Below are 17,404 nucleotides of genomic sequence, written 5' to 3'. Positions count from 1 at the left end.
TGGGATAAATCCCAGTTGGTTATGGTGTATAATTATCTTTATATATTAGTGGATTCAATTTGTTAATATTTTGTGGAAGATTTAAAAATATATGTTCATGAGAGTTACTGGTCTGTAGTTTTCTCGTAATAGCTTTGTCTGGTTTTGGTATTAGGGTAATGCTGGCCTCACAGAATGAGTTAGGAAATATTTCTTCTGTTTCTATTTTCTGGAATAGATTGTAGAAAATGGGTATCATTTTGTTCCTTAAATCTCTGGTGGTATTCACCAGTAAGACCATCTGGGCCTGGTGCTTTCTGTTTTGGAAGGTTATTAATTGTTGACTCAATTTCTTTAATCAATATAAGCCTATTCAGATTATCAAATTTTCCTTGTGTGAGTTTTGGTAGATTACATCTTTCAAGGAATTTGTCCATTTCATCTAGGTTATCAAATTTGTGAGAATAGAGTTATTCATAGTATTCCTTTATTGCCTTTTTTAACATCCATGGGATCAGTAGTGAAGGTTGCTCTTCCATTTCTAATATTAGTAATTTGTGTCTTCTCTCTTTTTTTAATTCTTGATGATCCTGGCTAGGGGGTTTGACCAATATTATTGACCTTTTAAAAGAATAAGTTTTTTGTTTCATTGATTTTCTCTATTTTTCCTGTTTTTAATTTAATTGATTTCTGCTCTGATTTTTATCATTTACTTTCTTCTGCTCATTTTGTATTGAATTTTCTCTTCTTTTTCTGGTTTCCTAAGGTGGAAGCTTGTTATTGATTTTAGATCTTTCTTCTTTTCTAGTATATGCATTCAATACTATAAATTCCCCTCTACGGACTGCTTTCACTGCATCCCACAAAGTTTGATAAGTTGTATTTCCATTTTCATTTCATTCAAAATATTTTTAAAATTTCTCTTGAGATGTCTTCTTTGAACCAGTGTTATTCAGAAGTGTGTAGTTTAATCTCAAAATAGTTTGAGATTTTCCATTTATGTTTTTCTTATTGATTTATAGTTTACTTCCATTATGGACTAAGAGCATATTTTGTATGATATCTTTTCTTTGAAATTTGTTAAGGTGTGTTTTATGACCCAGAACGCAGTCTGTCTTGGTGAATATTCCATGTGAACTTGAAAAGAATGTATATTCTGCTGTTACTGGATTAAGCAGTCTACAAATGTCAATTAGATCCAGTGTCCTGATGGTGGTGTTCACTTCAACTTTAATCTTACTGATTATCTGCTTGCTGGATCTCTCAATTACTGATAGATAAGTGCTGAAGTCTCCAAATGAAATAGTAAATTTGTCTATTTATCCTTGGAGTTCTATCAGTTTTTGCCTCATATAATTTGATGCTCTGTTTTTAGATGCATACACTTTAAGCATTATTATGTCTTTGGAGGATTGATACACTTATCACTATGTAATGTCCCTCTTTATCCCTGATAATTGTCCTTGATCTGAAGTCTACTTTGTTGGAAATTAATATAACTACTCCAGCTTTCCTTTGGTTAGTATTAGTACATCTTTGCCCATTTTATCTATCTCTTTACTTTTAATATATCTGTGCCTTTATATTTAAAGTGGGTTCCTTGAAGACAACATACAGTTAGGTCTTGTTTTTCTTTCTACTCTGTGTCTCTGTTTCTCAACTGGTGCATTTAGAACATTGACATGTAAGTGATTACTGATACCCCTGGGTTCATACCTACTATATTTATTACTGTTTTCTATCGCTACCCTTGTTCTTTCTTTTTTGTCTTCCATTCTTTCTATCCCACTCTTTTGAAAATTAAGACTTTTAATTGATTCCATTTTCTCTCTTATTTTAGCATGTCAATCATACTTCCGGTTTAATCTAGATATATATTTTTGCTTACATACTTCTAAAGGAATTTAAGATTGTCATGAAGATTTTAAGGTACGTTATGGTTGGGGATGAACTTCAAACTTATATACTTGATTTTCCTCTTACCTCTTTCAGTCATCTCTGCAGTTTCATCCTCTTCTACCAACATTTATCATATGTAGCATTTCTTCAAAATTCAGCCTTAGATCCTGTTCTTTTTCTCTTTCCTATACTTTTTCCCTAGACCAATGACTCCAATATTTTAAATTTCAGAATATTATTCTGCTTTGAGCTCCACATCCAACTGCCATCTTCACAGTTCTCAAAGGCACCTCAAATTCAACATAGCTAAACTGATTTATAATCTTGCATTCTCAAACATAAATTTCTGCTGGTATTCTCAGTTTCAGTGAGTGATATCATTATCTCATTAATTCTTCAAGCCACAACCTTAGGAATCATACTTCACATATAGCATAACTATTTCCTGTTGATTTTATCTCCTTTTGAATATTTTACTCTATCTACTCTTTCTTTCTGCATAAATAGTTCTACTATCTCTTATCTGGACTGCTGCAACACAAAGCTATTCTTGTCCATTCTTAGTCTCTTCCAATTTGGTTTGAGTGATCTTTACAGAACAGTAATATGATCATAAACCTAGCCTTCCTTATCCCTTCAGTGACACCCCTTTGTTTTTAGGATAAAAATATGAACCTTTGGGAGTAGGGCTTACTGAGCTGCATGCGTTTTGTCCCCTCCCTCCCTTTCCATCCTCATCTTGCACTCACTTCCCACCTGGATAAGGCATGGCAAGGAATTTCATTTTCATAATTCATTTTCCATGGAAACTCTATAACTGAGTCAGATTTATGAAATGGTGATGTGACTTTTTGAATTATTGACCTAACAGCATTTCTGTCAAGTTTCCACATTTTGGCCCATTAGATGTAGAGTCTGGCTTCTCTATATGGTCTTTTATTATAGAGTTGCCCTCATAAATGTGATTTTGTGTGTGGGAGGGCAGTGTAATAATTATTATATTTTTAAATTTTTTTTTTGCGGTACGCAGGCTTCTCACTGTTGTGGCCTCTCCCGTTGCGGAGCACAGGCTCCGGACGTGCAGGCTCAGCGGCCATGGCTCACGGGCCCAGCCGCTCCGTGGCATGTGGGATCTTCCCAGACCAGGACACAAACCCGTGTCCCCTGCATCGGCAGGCAGACTCCCAACCACTGCGCCACCAGGGAAGCCCAATAATTATTATACGAACAGCAAGCCGTTCAGAAAAAAATTCTGAGATTTAATAAAACTGAATTATCTTTGCTGAAAATAGAAATATGTGAAGTTTTAACAATTCCAAACAAACAGGACCAAATTTGACTTTATGAAACCAGGAAGGCACTCAAAATTATATTCACAGCAAAATTCATTCTTATAATTAGGTGCCCATGACACATGCTGATTTCCAAAACATACTAGCCACAGCACAACAGGGCAATAATAACAGACAGGTAAAATACATCATAAAAAAACAAAACTCAATTAGAAACACATGAAGATAAACTTACTGGTTCTCCTGCAAATCCCCTGTCTCCTGTACTCCCAGGGGGTCCTTGTAAACCCTGAATAAACAAAGGCAAAGCTTGAAGAAAAAGTGATGCTTGAAAATGTTTTAGTCAGTTTCCCTACCTCAGCTTTCCCTCAAGATCCTCCCATTTAATTTTTCTGTCTACCTCTATTTGTTTTTTCTTTTGTGGTAAAATATGCATAACATAAAATTCACCACTTTACCAATTTTTAAGTGTATAGTATGTGCAAATTTACAGTACTGTGGCATTAAGTATATTCACATTGTTGTGCTACCATAACCACCACCTATTTTCAGAACTTTTTATCTTCCCAAATTGAAACTCTGTACCCATTAAATAACTCCCTATCCCCTACCTTCTTCCCCTGGCAACCATGACTCTACTTTCTGTCTCTATGAATTTGACTAAGTACCTTATATAAGTGGAATCATACAATGTTTGTTCTTCTGTGTCTGGCTTATTTCATGTAGCATAATGTCTTCAAGGTTCATCCATTTGTAACGTGTCAAGACTTCCTTCCTTTTCAAGGTTGAATAATATTCCCTTGTGTGCATATACCACATTTTGTTTATCCATTCATCATTAATGAACACTTGGGATTTTCTACCCTTTGGATATTGCGACTAATACTCCTATAAACATTGGTGTACAAGTATCTGTTTGTATCCCTGCTTTCCATTCTTTGGGGTATATACGAAGAAGTGGAATTGATGGATTATATGTAATTCTATGTTTAACCATTTGAGGTGCTAGGCATACTGTTTTCTACAGCAGCTCCACCATTTTACATTCCCACCAGCATAGCACAAGGATTCCCATTTCTCCACAACCTTGCCAACACTGGTTATTTTTCCTGTATATATAGGTGTGTGTGTGTGTTTAATAATAGTCGTTCTGGATGGGAAGTGGTATCTCAATGTGGTTTCAATTTGTATTTCCCTAATGACCAGTGATACTGAGCATATATTCATATATTTATTGGCCGTTTGTATATCTTCTTTAGAGGAATGCTTACTCAAGTCCTTTTGCTCATTTTTTCATTGCGTTGTTTATTATTTTGTTGTTGAGTTGTAGGAGTTCTTTATATCTACATGTATTCTTTATATTTAATCTCCACTCCTATACAGTGACAAATATTTGTCATCCAGAATTATTTTAGATTTGGATCTTTTTATACTTTTAATATCAATATAAAAAGTTTTTATCAAAAATAATATACTTGTGATGTATTAATAAGTATGACTTATGCCCTTATAACCTGGGAGGGCACAATGCTCTCAGAACCTAGATGACCAGAAATGATCAAATTGGACCTCTCCAATGTTCTTTATTTTCCTCCATTTTTACATCATGCCACCTATGGTACCATAAAACTGAGTCTTAGATATGGGGGGATATTCTAAAATGGTATGTAAAACTCTAAATTAAATTCCAGGTCCTCTTTGATCCTTCCATTTAAAGATTAACTGAGCATGTACTGTGTGCTGGACACTGATGACTACTAATGATGTATAAAATACTGCCCTTGTTTATTTGCAATTTGCTTCTTCTACTCTTCTACATTACTGACCTTGGGAAGTTTGGCAATTATACAGCAGATCACAATTACCATTTCATCTTAAAATTGAAATCTAAAAAAATATGATATTAAATTAGAAGTAAAGACATTCAATATTTCTAGCAACAAAGAGTCTTCTAAGTTATGATTATCAATGCTATGTTTAGTTACATATGATTGTCTGGTTAGAGAAAGGGAGATATGCAAAATCTCATGGACTCCTATTGGAGTAAGACCATGTTTCAATCATGAAAATCATCTTCTACTCATGTACTCTGGACTCCTAAATTAAGGGATCAATATAAGGGATCCTTCTGTGCCTGGTATACCAATTGAACATACAGCAAGAGTTCAGAACCTTAAATAATGTCTGCCCAGTTTGCTTTGTAAAATGTGTTTGCACACAATATTAAGCTTAATATGTACTTGTAATACTGTTAATGGTGCATAAATGCTGTTAGGCAAAGCTATGAAATGACCTAAATGGATTTTAATTATTTTTATTGGAGATGAAGAAGAAAAGCAAAAGCTGGCACAAAATAAAAATTCCCTTTAAGGCTTTTCAGATGCTACTGAAATACATTATTTGTAGTACAACTCCTTGCTCTATGATGCATCTCAGCAATTATGACAATGATGACCAGGAGGATAATGACTATCATGGTTGCTATTTATTGAGAGCCTGTGCTGAGCACATAATGAACATCATTTGTTATAACTATAAAAGGTATCTCATTTTAATGATAGGGAAACTGAGGCTCCGAGAGGTTAAATAATTTGTACAAAGTCAAAACAGCTATAAGTGACAGAACCAGAATCTGACCTCGAATGTGTCTGACTCCAGTGCCATGCTCTTCCACTACACTAAACTGCTTTTTACTGAATTCCATGAGAAATCAAGCATTCAATGCCTTTCCATTTTAAATAAACATGTTTCGAGCATCATCAAGACATTTTATGAGAATAAGCAAGGGAGTATATGTTATTTCTATTGCCACACTTTCACTGTAGGATCATGAAAATGTGTGCATTCTGCTTCATTGTCTGAAGAACAGGAAAGTATAGAGTTAATACCGTATACTTTTTGTATTGTAAAGATTACGAAATAAATGCTTCTCAAGTATTCTGAGTTACTACAGAGAAAACTATATTAAAAGAAGAAATGCTAAGTGTTTCCACTTCAAATATTGGCCAAGTTGCTCCTATCCAACCAATCTATATAGAGATAACTATAAACCCAATGTAAAATATTAAAAAGGAAAGATATGAAAGCACTGGAGAAAGACCAAAAATAGGCAGGAACTAGAGTAGTAGGGTCTACACTTGAAAGAAGGAATGACACTAGGTGAGTTTCTGATTTTTTCATATGGCTTCTAGCCAGAGGAGAAGCCATACAAGATGGTTAAAATAAAGTAGGATAGAAACCTTCAGTCTTATTGGTATGGAGGACCCTAGGGCAGAATTTGAAGTGACCATAGATGGTGAAAAGTGGTGAAAGAAAGAGCCAGAGAGGAGCCTCAGATTGCAAATATAAACTCTGCTTATAGCTCTTGCTGACATTTAAGGTTTGTATTGGTATGGTAGACTCCAAGTAGCCCAGACAAGGCTAAAGGAACTTAATAGAGATTTCAGCAGCCACCTACCACAGAGGAGAGAAAACTTGGAGTTTTACCAGCCAAGTTAACTGCCTGCCAAGTTAAAAACAAAACAATACTCTTCAAAGAAATATAACAGACTTTAGAGTCGCTAAAAGGAATCAGTCAAAATGTTCAAGATACAATTCAAAATTATCATACAGGGAAAATTTCCCACATTTATAAGAAAAGGCAATTAATGGAGACCAAACTCAAGATTACACAGATGTTATTATGTATCACACAACGATTTTAAAGTAGTTAGTATAAATATGCTCAATAATGTAAATTAAAATGTACTCATGATGAATAAACAAATAGGAAATACCAGAAGAGAAAGAGCATTTGTAAAAAGAAACAATGACAATTATAGAGCTGAAAATTAAATATCCAAATAAAACTTAAAAATACAATATAATAAATAAAATTTTATTGAAAGGCTCAACAAGTTAGAGAAGATAGATTCGGGCTGCCCAATTGGAAAAAAAAAAAACAAACAAACAAACAGGAAAAAGAAAGATTGAAATAGGAATGAACAGGACCCCAGGGATCTAAGGTAATCAAAATGACTAACATATATTTAATTAGAATACAAGAAGGAAAGGAGAGAGAAAATGGTGTAGAAAAAAATATCCTAAAAAAAAGTTGAAAAATTTCCAAATTTAGTGAAGGCAAATATACACATGCAAGAAACTCAGCAAACATTAAGCTGGATAAATGTGAAGAAAATCCATCTAGACACATCATAGTCAAACTACTGAAAGCCAAAGATAAAGAGAGAATCTCGAAAGCAGCCAGAGAAAAATGATACATTATATGCAGGGGAATAATGATAAAGATAAGTGTGGACTTCTCATCAGAAATAATGCAGGCCAAAAATAAATGGCATGTCATCTTTACAATGCTGAATGGAAACAAACAAAAAACCCTGTTGACCCAGAATTCTATAACCAGTGAAAATATCCTTCAAGAATAAAGGTGAAATAAAGAAATCCTAAGAGAATTCATCACTAGAAGAACTTGACTATAAGAAATCTAAAGGAAGTTCTATAGGCTGCAGGGAAGTATACCACTTAGAAATGTGCATCTGTAGAAAGGAATGAAGAGCACCAGAAATAGTAAATGCATGGATAATTTTTAAAATCACTACTCTCCGACTAAATATCTCTAATTTATGTTTCATTTATATTAAAGCAAAAAGTATTTTATTTATATTAAAGTAGAATTTTAACTTTGCAATATGGGGTTTGTAACTTACATAGATATAAAACAAATAGAGCATATAAGACAGGATGCTGGTAAACAGGTCTCTATGGCTGCAAGTTTCTTACAATTATGTTAAGTATTACTGTATTAACTCTAAGTAGACAGTGGAAAGTTACAATGTGATCCCTAAACACATGGGTTGGCAAACTACAGTCTGAGGGCCAAATTTGGACCATCACCTGATTTTGTAAATAGTTTTTTTTGAATAGTCATGCTCATTCCTTTATATACCATCTATGGTTGCTTTCACACCATGATGACACTACAGCTGAGTAGTTGTGACAAAGACCATCCGGCCCACAAAGCCTGAAATATTTTGTGGCACTTTACAGAGAAAGTCTGCTGACTCCGGACCTAGAATAACCACTTAAAAGTAATAATGAGAAGTAGAGCTAAAAAGTGAAGTTAAATTAGAGTGGAGTTCTCAAAATCATTCAGTGCCTAAAGAAGGCACTGCACACCACTACTGCTGCCACGACAGAGGAGAAACAGCCATAAAAATGGTAGACCTAAATCCAACCACATCAATAACTACATTAAGTGGAAATGGAGCAAACACTAATTAAAAGGCAGAGGTTGCTGGAATGAATAAAAAGGCAAGATCTATCTTTAAGACATTCACTTTAAACACCAAGGCACAGATGGTTTGAAAATAAATGAATGAAAAAGATATGCCATGCAAACAGCTAGAGAGACTTACATATCAAATAAAGTAGATTTCAAAACAAACAGTATTACCAGGGATAAAAAGTATTACCAGAGATATAGAGGAACATTTTATAATGATAAAAGGCTCAGTTGATTGGGAAGACATAGTAATCATAACGTGAATACTCTAAAAATAGTTTCAAAATACATAAAGCAAACTCTGACAGAATTAAAGAGAGACAGACAAATACAAAATCATAGTTGGAGAATTTAATACCCTTAACTCATCAACTGAAAGAATATCTAGATAAAAATCAGTAATGTATGAGCTGTTATAGTTTTTATAAGATTTAGAAAACTAAAAAGTTACTCAGGCTTTATCACCTTAATAACACAATGAATCATGTCCTTTTCTTCTTGATTTGCCCTTTGAGTCAGATATATGTGTGGATGGAAGGCAAGTATAGGAAACGATGTTGGCCCATAGACAAATATACTTCTCCTGTTTATCTGGACTAGCAGAGTACGATATGTGTTACCAATTTCCTTGTAATACTTAGCTTTAGAATAATGAAAATTTAGAGATGTATCTTTATTTTACAGATGAAGAAAATAAGAACCAGAGAGCTAACCAATCTAACCAAGACTATACAGCTACTAGGAGCGTGCACTAGAACAAAGGTCAATCTGATCTCCAGTGTATCTTTCTATTATACAGCACTGCCTTCTTGTCGACAGTGCATAAATGATGAGAGATGCTGAGATTAGCATGCAGGATCAAATAAATCTTTGGGGCATCTGGATTTTTTGGATTAATTGATCCAAGCTTCTCTCAGATCTCAAAAGTCTCTTTCAGTTCGATCAAGACCGAGGAGACAATGTAGGTATAAAGTTAAGTAAACCTCAACAACTAGTATTAACTCATGATTTACTGTCACTCACTAAGGTAACTTTACTCTTCCGGTAGTCTATGAAACTTGTTTGCCATAAGCTACCGTTACAAAATGGTTCTAGTAACTTTTATTTGATTGAGAAAATCAAATATCAAATTTTATATTTATCCACGCATATCTGATAGGCTGAAAATGAAGGTAAAACTCTAAGGAATGTCAACAGTGCACAAAATGAGTAAGTAATTTTATTTCTCTTGGTCTCATTTTTCTAAAGTAAGAGGAATGGACCTGATAAATTCCAAATTTCTCCACTCAACTACAACATATTGGTTTTGTATACAGTGTAGCAAAGTGGAAAGAATCTCCAGAAACACCATTTACATTGATGTAATAGAAACTTAGATGATGAATATTAATACTCAAGGAATGTTCTTCGACGATGATTTCAATTAATAATATAATGTCACATACAAGTTCTTTCCCTGGATACAGTCATTTTTCTCTTTTAAGTCTCTGCTACTTTAGGTTTGACCACTGGCAAATATAATGCTATTATGGGAAACAACCGGCAGGGGGCAGCAGATTTCATAGAGGAACAAGTAAATGCAGTGACATTATTGATAATTACTACATCAGCTCAAACATTTTTGTCCTCTCCTTTTCTGACTCTTCAGTTGCAGTATATTTAAATTATGATCTAATTTAATAACTTTAAATTATACATATATGTATATGACAAATCAAAATGTCATTAAAATTATAATTACAAATGGAATTAAAAACCCATACATTTAAGCTCATGTGCTCAAAATTATATACGTATATACGTGTAATATATATGTGTGTGTATATATTTCTCTTTTTTAAAAAAATACACTTTACTCCCCCTCAGTCAGTGATGATAACCACAGAACTTGTGTTCAAGAGAAGAAATTGTATAATTCTGAGATTTTTGATGGTAGGAAAATATTTAGCATTATATAGTATTGAAAACTCTTAGAGCAGTGCCATGGGAAAACATGATGACACACATAGCTCCACACTCCAAGGGTGCAAACAACACTCAAGGTGAATTAAAATGAAACTAGGCAAGAAGCCTCAAAGAAGTTTCTTATGTTAGCTTTATTAATATACTGTTATATTTATATGACATCATACCACTTTATCTTGAAATGGATTTCACAGAAAAACTATGATAGCAGAGGTGAAGTAAAAGTATCAGTTATCACCACCGGTATACAGATAGGTACAAAAAAGGCCCAGATTGAGTAAGCAATTTGCCTCAGTAAAAGACTGACCCCCCCCCCAAAAAAAAAACAAAAACAAAAACAAAAAAAACAAACAAAAAAAAGACTGACCCAATGACTGAAGGAGGAAAAGAACTTGTATTCTCTTAGTCTAAAATACTGATTACTAAAAAAGAGTTGTATCAGAGAATAAAGTGGATAAAATTTGCTTATAGCTTGGCAATTTTTAATTACTTACTTGTTTCCCTTGAACTCCTCTCTCTCCAGGGTTTCCAGTCTTACCCTACATAAGAAAGAAAATGCCTGGGTCAAGCAAATCCCTCCCCAAATATGAATCACACACCAAGAAAAATGGAAGATATTATATGTTTATCTTTAATGTGAAATATTTTACTACTTACAATAAGACCATAAGGCCCTCTTTTCCCTTGATCTCCTTTTTCACCCTAACAAGAATCAATACCAGGTGAGTTAATCAGAATGTGAATTATGGTCTTATACATGCTAACATACACTCACATACCAAAAAATAAGACATCAAACACACAGTTCAATAATAAAAAGAATACATTTCTGTGTGTGTAGTAAAAACTTTATGTATGTTTCATACCTAGACTAAGAAAAAATTTAGAACCATACTTTTATAAGGAAATACATCAGTGTTCAGACAGGTAGGACATATGGGCTCAAAAATATTTAACTGTGTTATGAAATGAGAAAATAAGTGATTACCTTGGCACCTTGTATACCTTGTTCTCCTAAGAGGCCATCTGGTCCTCTTGGTCCCTAGAGATGGAAAAAATATCCTGTTGTTAATTTTAAATGTTTCTTTTTTACTGTTATGCATCCTTACAAATGGAGACACTGGACTCTTTTTTAGTTGAAAAACCCCTTTTGCTTGTTTCTGTGCCATGAACACAGTAAAGAATACAGCTGAGTATATGGATGAACCCATCTGCATAGGAGAATCAGGCCAGTGCTTTCAAGATTTAATGTGAAATAGTAAATCAGATGACCACAAAAACAGCTGATTCAGTTGTTGAGGTAGCTATAGTATAGGCTGTTATTTGAGTATTTTGTTTACCTTATCCTTTACTCTGCAGAAATCCAGGATTTTTCCTAAAAACAACTCTAAATTAACTTTAAAGTGGCTGGTTTGTTTGTCCAAACAGTCTTCCTAAGTTTTATAGTTTTGAAATGGAACTCTTCTCATCACTTTATTAGAAAAAGAATGCTGACTGCACTGTTCCCCACTATGCACCTGCTTGACAGCTGAAAGATGGCAAGGGGCACAGAAAAGGAATAGAAAATGCTGCTGGGAATGTTCATGTAAATTTAAAACTTCTCAGTTATGTTGCTATCAATATTAATTCAGTAATTAGTTATGAAGAAGCATTAGCTGCAAAAGTCATTCTCTAATGAAAGAGGACAGTATATGTTCCTTGCCTAATTATAACTGTCCTTGGAAGATCTTAAAGTCCTTTGCAAGGGAATTAATTCAATTCTACAACCATTAACTGAACATATACTGTGAAAAAGGCACTGCATTAAGTGTTATGGGAATCCACATTATGAGATAAGGTAAATTATATAAATAACTATAAAATAGGCAGAGATATTGTGTGTTAAGGGCTAAAGGGATCAAAGGAGGGAGAGAGCTTTCACATATTTGTAAGGGGAATGAAGATATTATTTTGACAGTCAGAGATCATGCTCTAAAAGAAATTCTAGATGGAGGCATAATATGAGAAAAGGGTAAAGAAACAGGAAAAAAGATACTTAAGAATGAAAAAAACTAGTTTGTTTAGCTGAGCTGGTGATTACATGGAGTATTTTTTAGTATTTCTATACTAATAAATAATTGTGAAAAGACTGGGATTTAAAACGTGAAGGACTGGAGTTTATATTTGAATCAATAAGCAATGAGGAGGCACTGAAGATTTCTATACAAAACAGTGATACCAATCTCCCAATACAACATGATGATTTGAAGAAGCCCCATAGGCTTCAATATCTTCTATTGTATCCCATCTGAGGCCAGCTTAGTTTAGCTTTATATTATTAAAAAGCTGCTTACTTCTGGAAAGATCCCACATGCCGCGGAGCAACTAAGCCTGGGCACCAAAACTACTCAGCCTGCGCTCTAGAGCTCGCAAACTGCAACTACTGAGCCTGTGAGCCACAACTACCGAAGCCCGCCCACCTAGAGCTCATGCTCCGCAACAAGAGAAGCCACTGCAATGAGAAGTCCACGCACCCCAACGAAGAGTAGCCCCTGCTCCATGCAACTAGAGAAAGGCCATGCACAGCAACGAAGACCCAACGCAGCCAAAAATAAATAAATTTGAATAAATAAATTTTTTAAAAAAAGTAATGAAGAAGAAGATATCACTACAGACCACTGAGACATTAAAGGGAAAATAAGGGACTACTGTTGACAGAAACAACTCTTCACACATAAATTCTACACCTTTGGAGTAAACAGACCCATTCTTCAAAAGCAAAAACTCAAAACAGGTCAAGGACAAAGATTATTTGCATAACTTTGTATCTATTAAAGAAATTGATTGTGTAAATAAAAACCTTCTGAAATTAAAATCTCCAGACCTCCCCCCCCAAAAAATAAAAACAAAAAAACATGATTACTATAAACAGGACTCTCTTCCTGGGTGCCCTTAGGGTAAGTGCATACCCTAATCCTCTTGGACACATCCACAGGATTGGAGAGAAGACTCACTCCATGAGGATCTATAGCTCCACTGGGCATACTAAAGCTAAAGCCATAGCTCTAGCTCTACAATTTCTGTCTATATTAAAGGTACTCCATGAGCTGTCCCCAGTTTACTTTTTGATCCTATTTTCCCATAAAAGACAGCAAAACTAAGTTAAAGTATTAATGTACAGGACCTTGAATGTCAAATTGAGGAGTATGGACTTAATAGGTAAGTGACTTTCAAAGTGTGTTGTTGTTCATTCAACAAACATTTACTGAGTGCCAACTATAAGCCAGGTATTGTTTTAGGCCCAGAGGATACAGTAGGGAGAAGAGACAAATCCCTGAATTTATAAACAAGCAAATAGATATATAAAATTAAAATATAAAATGACAACAGGTAGTCAAGTGTAATGAAGAAAAATAAAGGGGGTTAAGGGACTAGAAGGAGTCCAAGGTGGGGGCCCCGCTTTAGATCAGGTGTCTGAGAAGGCTCTCTAAAGTGACATGTGGGTAGATCTCAAGGAGCTGAGACTGCAGGCTATGCAAATAACTTGGGGAAGATCATTCTGGCAGGAGAAATAGCAACTGCCAAGGTCCTGAGGTGGCGGCTTCCTTGGAATGTTTGAAAAGTAACTGAAGGTGGAAAAAAAGAACAATGTTTAAAGGATGACTCTGAAGTTTTAAGTGCAAAGATCCCTCAGGACCTTGCTCCAATAATCACCTTCATCTTATCAGTAGCCTGTACTGATTCTCTTTCTCCAGCACCTTCTATGCTTATTTTCTTTTTTCTGCCCTGTAAGAAAACACTTTGCAATTTTTTTTTGGAGTAATAACAGAATGTGGCTGAGAAAATATGAAAAGGAATCAGTGGTTAGCATTCTAAAATACCACAGAAAACAAGATCTAGAAATGTATCCACTGATAACTAGGCACTTAACTCCTTTGCAACATGAAAGTTCTGACTTTCTTGGATATTTTATTAGTAAGTAACCAGTGGAATTATGACAGCATTAATATAAAAACAAATTGGAAGTGTAAGTTTGTTTAGGGTAGAAAGGGGGGGGGGAGTGGGGAGAAGATAACAATTTTGACTCTAGACAACCAACCACAATGGTAGATCCTCCAAGGCTAATGCTAGAGTTAGAAGTCATTCTGGCTAGGTTTAAAAGTTAGCAGCCATAAGGATAAAGCTTCAAAAGGCCCCCAAACATAGAGTAATAAGTTAAAAAGAACTTTTAAAAATTGTTTGGTCTAAAAATGATTGAAAAAAGTCTCTTTTCTTAGATAAAAATAAGATTAAGTGGTTGCCTAGATATATATGTAGAAAAGGCTACATTGAGCTCAGGAAGAAAGTCTCATAATTAACTGCCAGTTTCTGCCTCAGCACATAGATCATCCACTGTCAAGGCTGAACTAGTCTAAACCCTGCTTTTTAAGATGAAGCAACTGAAGCCTGCAGATATCAATATCAGTGAGTCACCTGATTCACATAATGTCTAAATGTCTAAAGATTTTGAATAACTGTGCTTTATTAAGTTTATAGTATTTTTTCAAATGTTAAAAAATAAATAGATGTAATCCTGCTATCAAGTGAATTCAGGCTGAAATAGAGGATGTGAAGTTTAGAAGAAATTTACAAAATGAATATTAAACATGAGTAAAATGCTGGTTGGTATTATAGTTGAAAGGAACTCCCTCCAAAATTAAGGAATACCTTAATGATAATCACTCATTTTTTAATGTTTTCCATTAAAAAATATTTTTACTTAAAAGTACTTTCACATTTATTATTTCATTTACTAAACCAGGACTAGACAGGGAAAAAAGAAAGAGAAGTTTCTGCTCCCACTGATGACAAAGACAACCACATTAAGTTAAAAAAAAAAGTCTAAGTACAACAATTATATTTAATTAAACGCTATAAAGCCTAAGGTTGCTAGTTAAGAGGTTAAGGCTGGCAGAACTAGGAAAGCTTGGCCCTCTCTATGCTTCAGTTAAGGGTTGGTTAATTAGCTAAAAGCTTAGCTTTATCAATATCTGCAAGTTTCACTTTGATATTGGTTGTAGAAGTTATCCCTGGGGTTATTCTTTGACTCCTGAGACACAACAAGCTTCAGGACAAGCTATAAGAAAATGAGACAAGCAATATTATAATAGGGACCTAATTGGGTATAGAGTTATTTTTTTCTAATACCTGTCTTAACATCTCTACCTATAAAGCTCTTGAAGAATGTATTCTGGTTAAGTTAAAAAAAATCTAATCTTTTTTTTATCCTCTTTTGGAAAAGTTAAAGTTGGCTCCAGGTAACTCTCCCATCAAACAATCTCAAACTACATGAATATTTTCAGCCAAACCTGTTATATTTTTCAGTTATATAAGGGGTGGGATTACACAATCTTCATAAAACTAGTTAGAAAAATTTTCATGATACTAAGTTGCTTAGGTTATTTCCTGAGATGGCAGGTATTGTTGCTTGTCTGAGCTTTTGCTATTCTCTGTCAATATTGTATGATACTTTAAAAGCCACTGGACTGTAAGTCATTAAACCGTAAAATCCATGTGGTTTAGATCTAAGAAAAAGTTAACCTTGGATCCTCCATGATAGTAAGACAGTGTTTGACAGATGGTATTATATCAGTAAATGTTCGATGGATGGATAGGAGAGAAACAGAAGGACAGTCAGACAGACTCCTTGGGTTCTGGTCCTACCTTTCATAATGTTTGCACATTCACCTATGATAACAGTACAAATCACAGGCAGAACAGCAAGGGCATACAAGCACTAGTTTCATAAAGAGAGTTCTTTGTGTGGCCTCCTAGTGCAAATGTGCCTAGCTTCTCCTCTAATGTACTGTGACACAGTTGTGTGTCATAAAGTGTTACAGGTGTGCTGGAAATATTGACCCCCTCAGCCTTTGGGGTAGCAAGAAGGGCTGGGGCACAGGAATTCCCAGCCAGATACTTTTTTCATTTATCCCTGTGTGCTGGACATATAATATAGTCTCATTTTTTTGTGACTGAAAAATATTCAAAAGGATATTTATTATGATCACATCTATAGTGGAGAATAGATTGGAGAATGGTTTGATGGGAGAAGAAGATACTAGGTGATAATTAGCATGGAACTTCATAATACTATATTCTTTACCCAATATTCTGGTCTTTAGTTCTTTTTGATATTCCCAATGTTCACTGATTATTTGAAATATTCTCCTATAAAGGAAGCACTTTTGCATTAAACAAAGCCCTTATTTCTAGACAAAAAGACCTTGCTTAGAAAATACTGGGTGAACTTTAAATAATTATGAGAAGCCATTTGGGAACAAATCAGTAAAATGTATTTCGAGGATGAGAGGAAAATAGATACTTGAAGAGCTGAGAATTGAAAACAAAGTGTCAAATCAAAAGAGTAATAATTTGCCCAAGGACCACAGGGAGGTTAGAAAACTGCAGAGAATATGAACTTTCCATATGACTTATCAGATAGTACAAGTGGTTCAGAAACATATCTTGCTTAGGTACATGGCTTGTGCCTGGATAATCAATAAGACCTCAATTACTTAGCTAACCAAAGTTAAGTATTTCTGTTTTTTTAAATCTTTCACAAAACTGGTTGAACTTTCCCACTATGAGTAATACAAAGTTGAATAAACACATTTGACCTGACCAAGTACTGAATGCTGGCAGGGTACAGACCACTAAAATGACAGAGTACAGATCATCTTCCATGAGTTTTTATTTTATTATTTTAAATCTCATTTGGGCTAAAATAGATGTGGCCATCAGGATTATTTATAGACTGTAAATCCATAAGCCAGAAAGGAAAATAGTTTTTCAGAAAAGAAATGACAATACAGAAAAATTTGCTCTCTTTGTTTAATCTTCACCTAAAACACAGCACATGAAATTAAAGTCATTATTTATTTATTTTGCCTATTTTCTTTTCTTTTCTTTCTTTCTTTTGGCCATGCTGCACAGCTTGCAGGATCTTAGTTCCCTGACCAGGGACTGAACC

General features: G+C 34.5%; 1 protein-coding gene across 1 annotated transcript in view; it reads right to left on the bottom strand.

Moving 5' to 3' along the window:
• The window catches only part of COL24A1 (collagen type XXIV alpha 1 chain), a 395,634-nt gene that overhangs the window by 134,533 nt on the left and 243,697 nt on the right, over window positions 1-17,404 (bottom strand). The window contains exons 29-32 of the mRNA XM_059061755.2: window positions 11,405-11,458; window positions 11,074-11,118; window positions 10,911-10,955; window positions 3,406-3,459 (exon numbers count right to left, since the gene is read on the bottom strand). Coding sequence (XP_058917738.1) covers window positions 3,406-3,459; window positions 10,911-10,955; window positions 11,074-11,118; window positions 11,405-11,458 — 198 coding nt within the window. The remainder of the gene's footprint in view (window positions 1-3,405; window positions 3,460-10,910; window positions 10,956-11,073; window positions 11,119-11,404; window positions 11,459-17,404) is intronic.

This window comes from Kogia breviceps, chromosome 1 (assembly GCF_026419965.1).
Source record: "Kogia breviceps isolate mKogBre1 chromosome 1, mKogBre1 haplotype 1, whole genome shotgun sequence".
Lineage (NCBI taxonomy): Eukaryota > Metazoa > Chordata > Mammalia > Artiodactyla > Physeteridae > Kogia > Kogia breviceps.
Note: the sequence above shows the minus strand (reverse complement) of the source record. Positions and strands in the feature narration are given on the sequence as shown.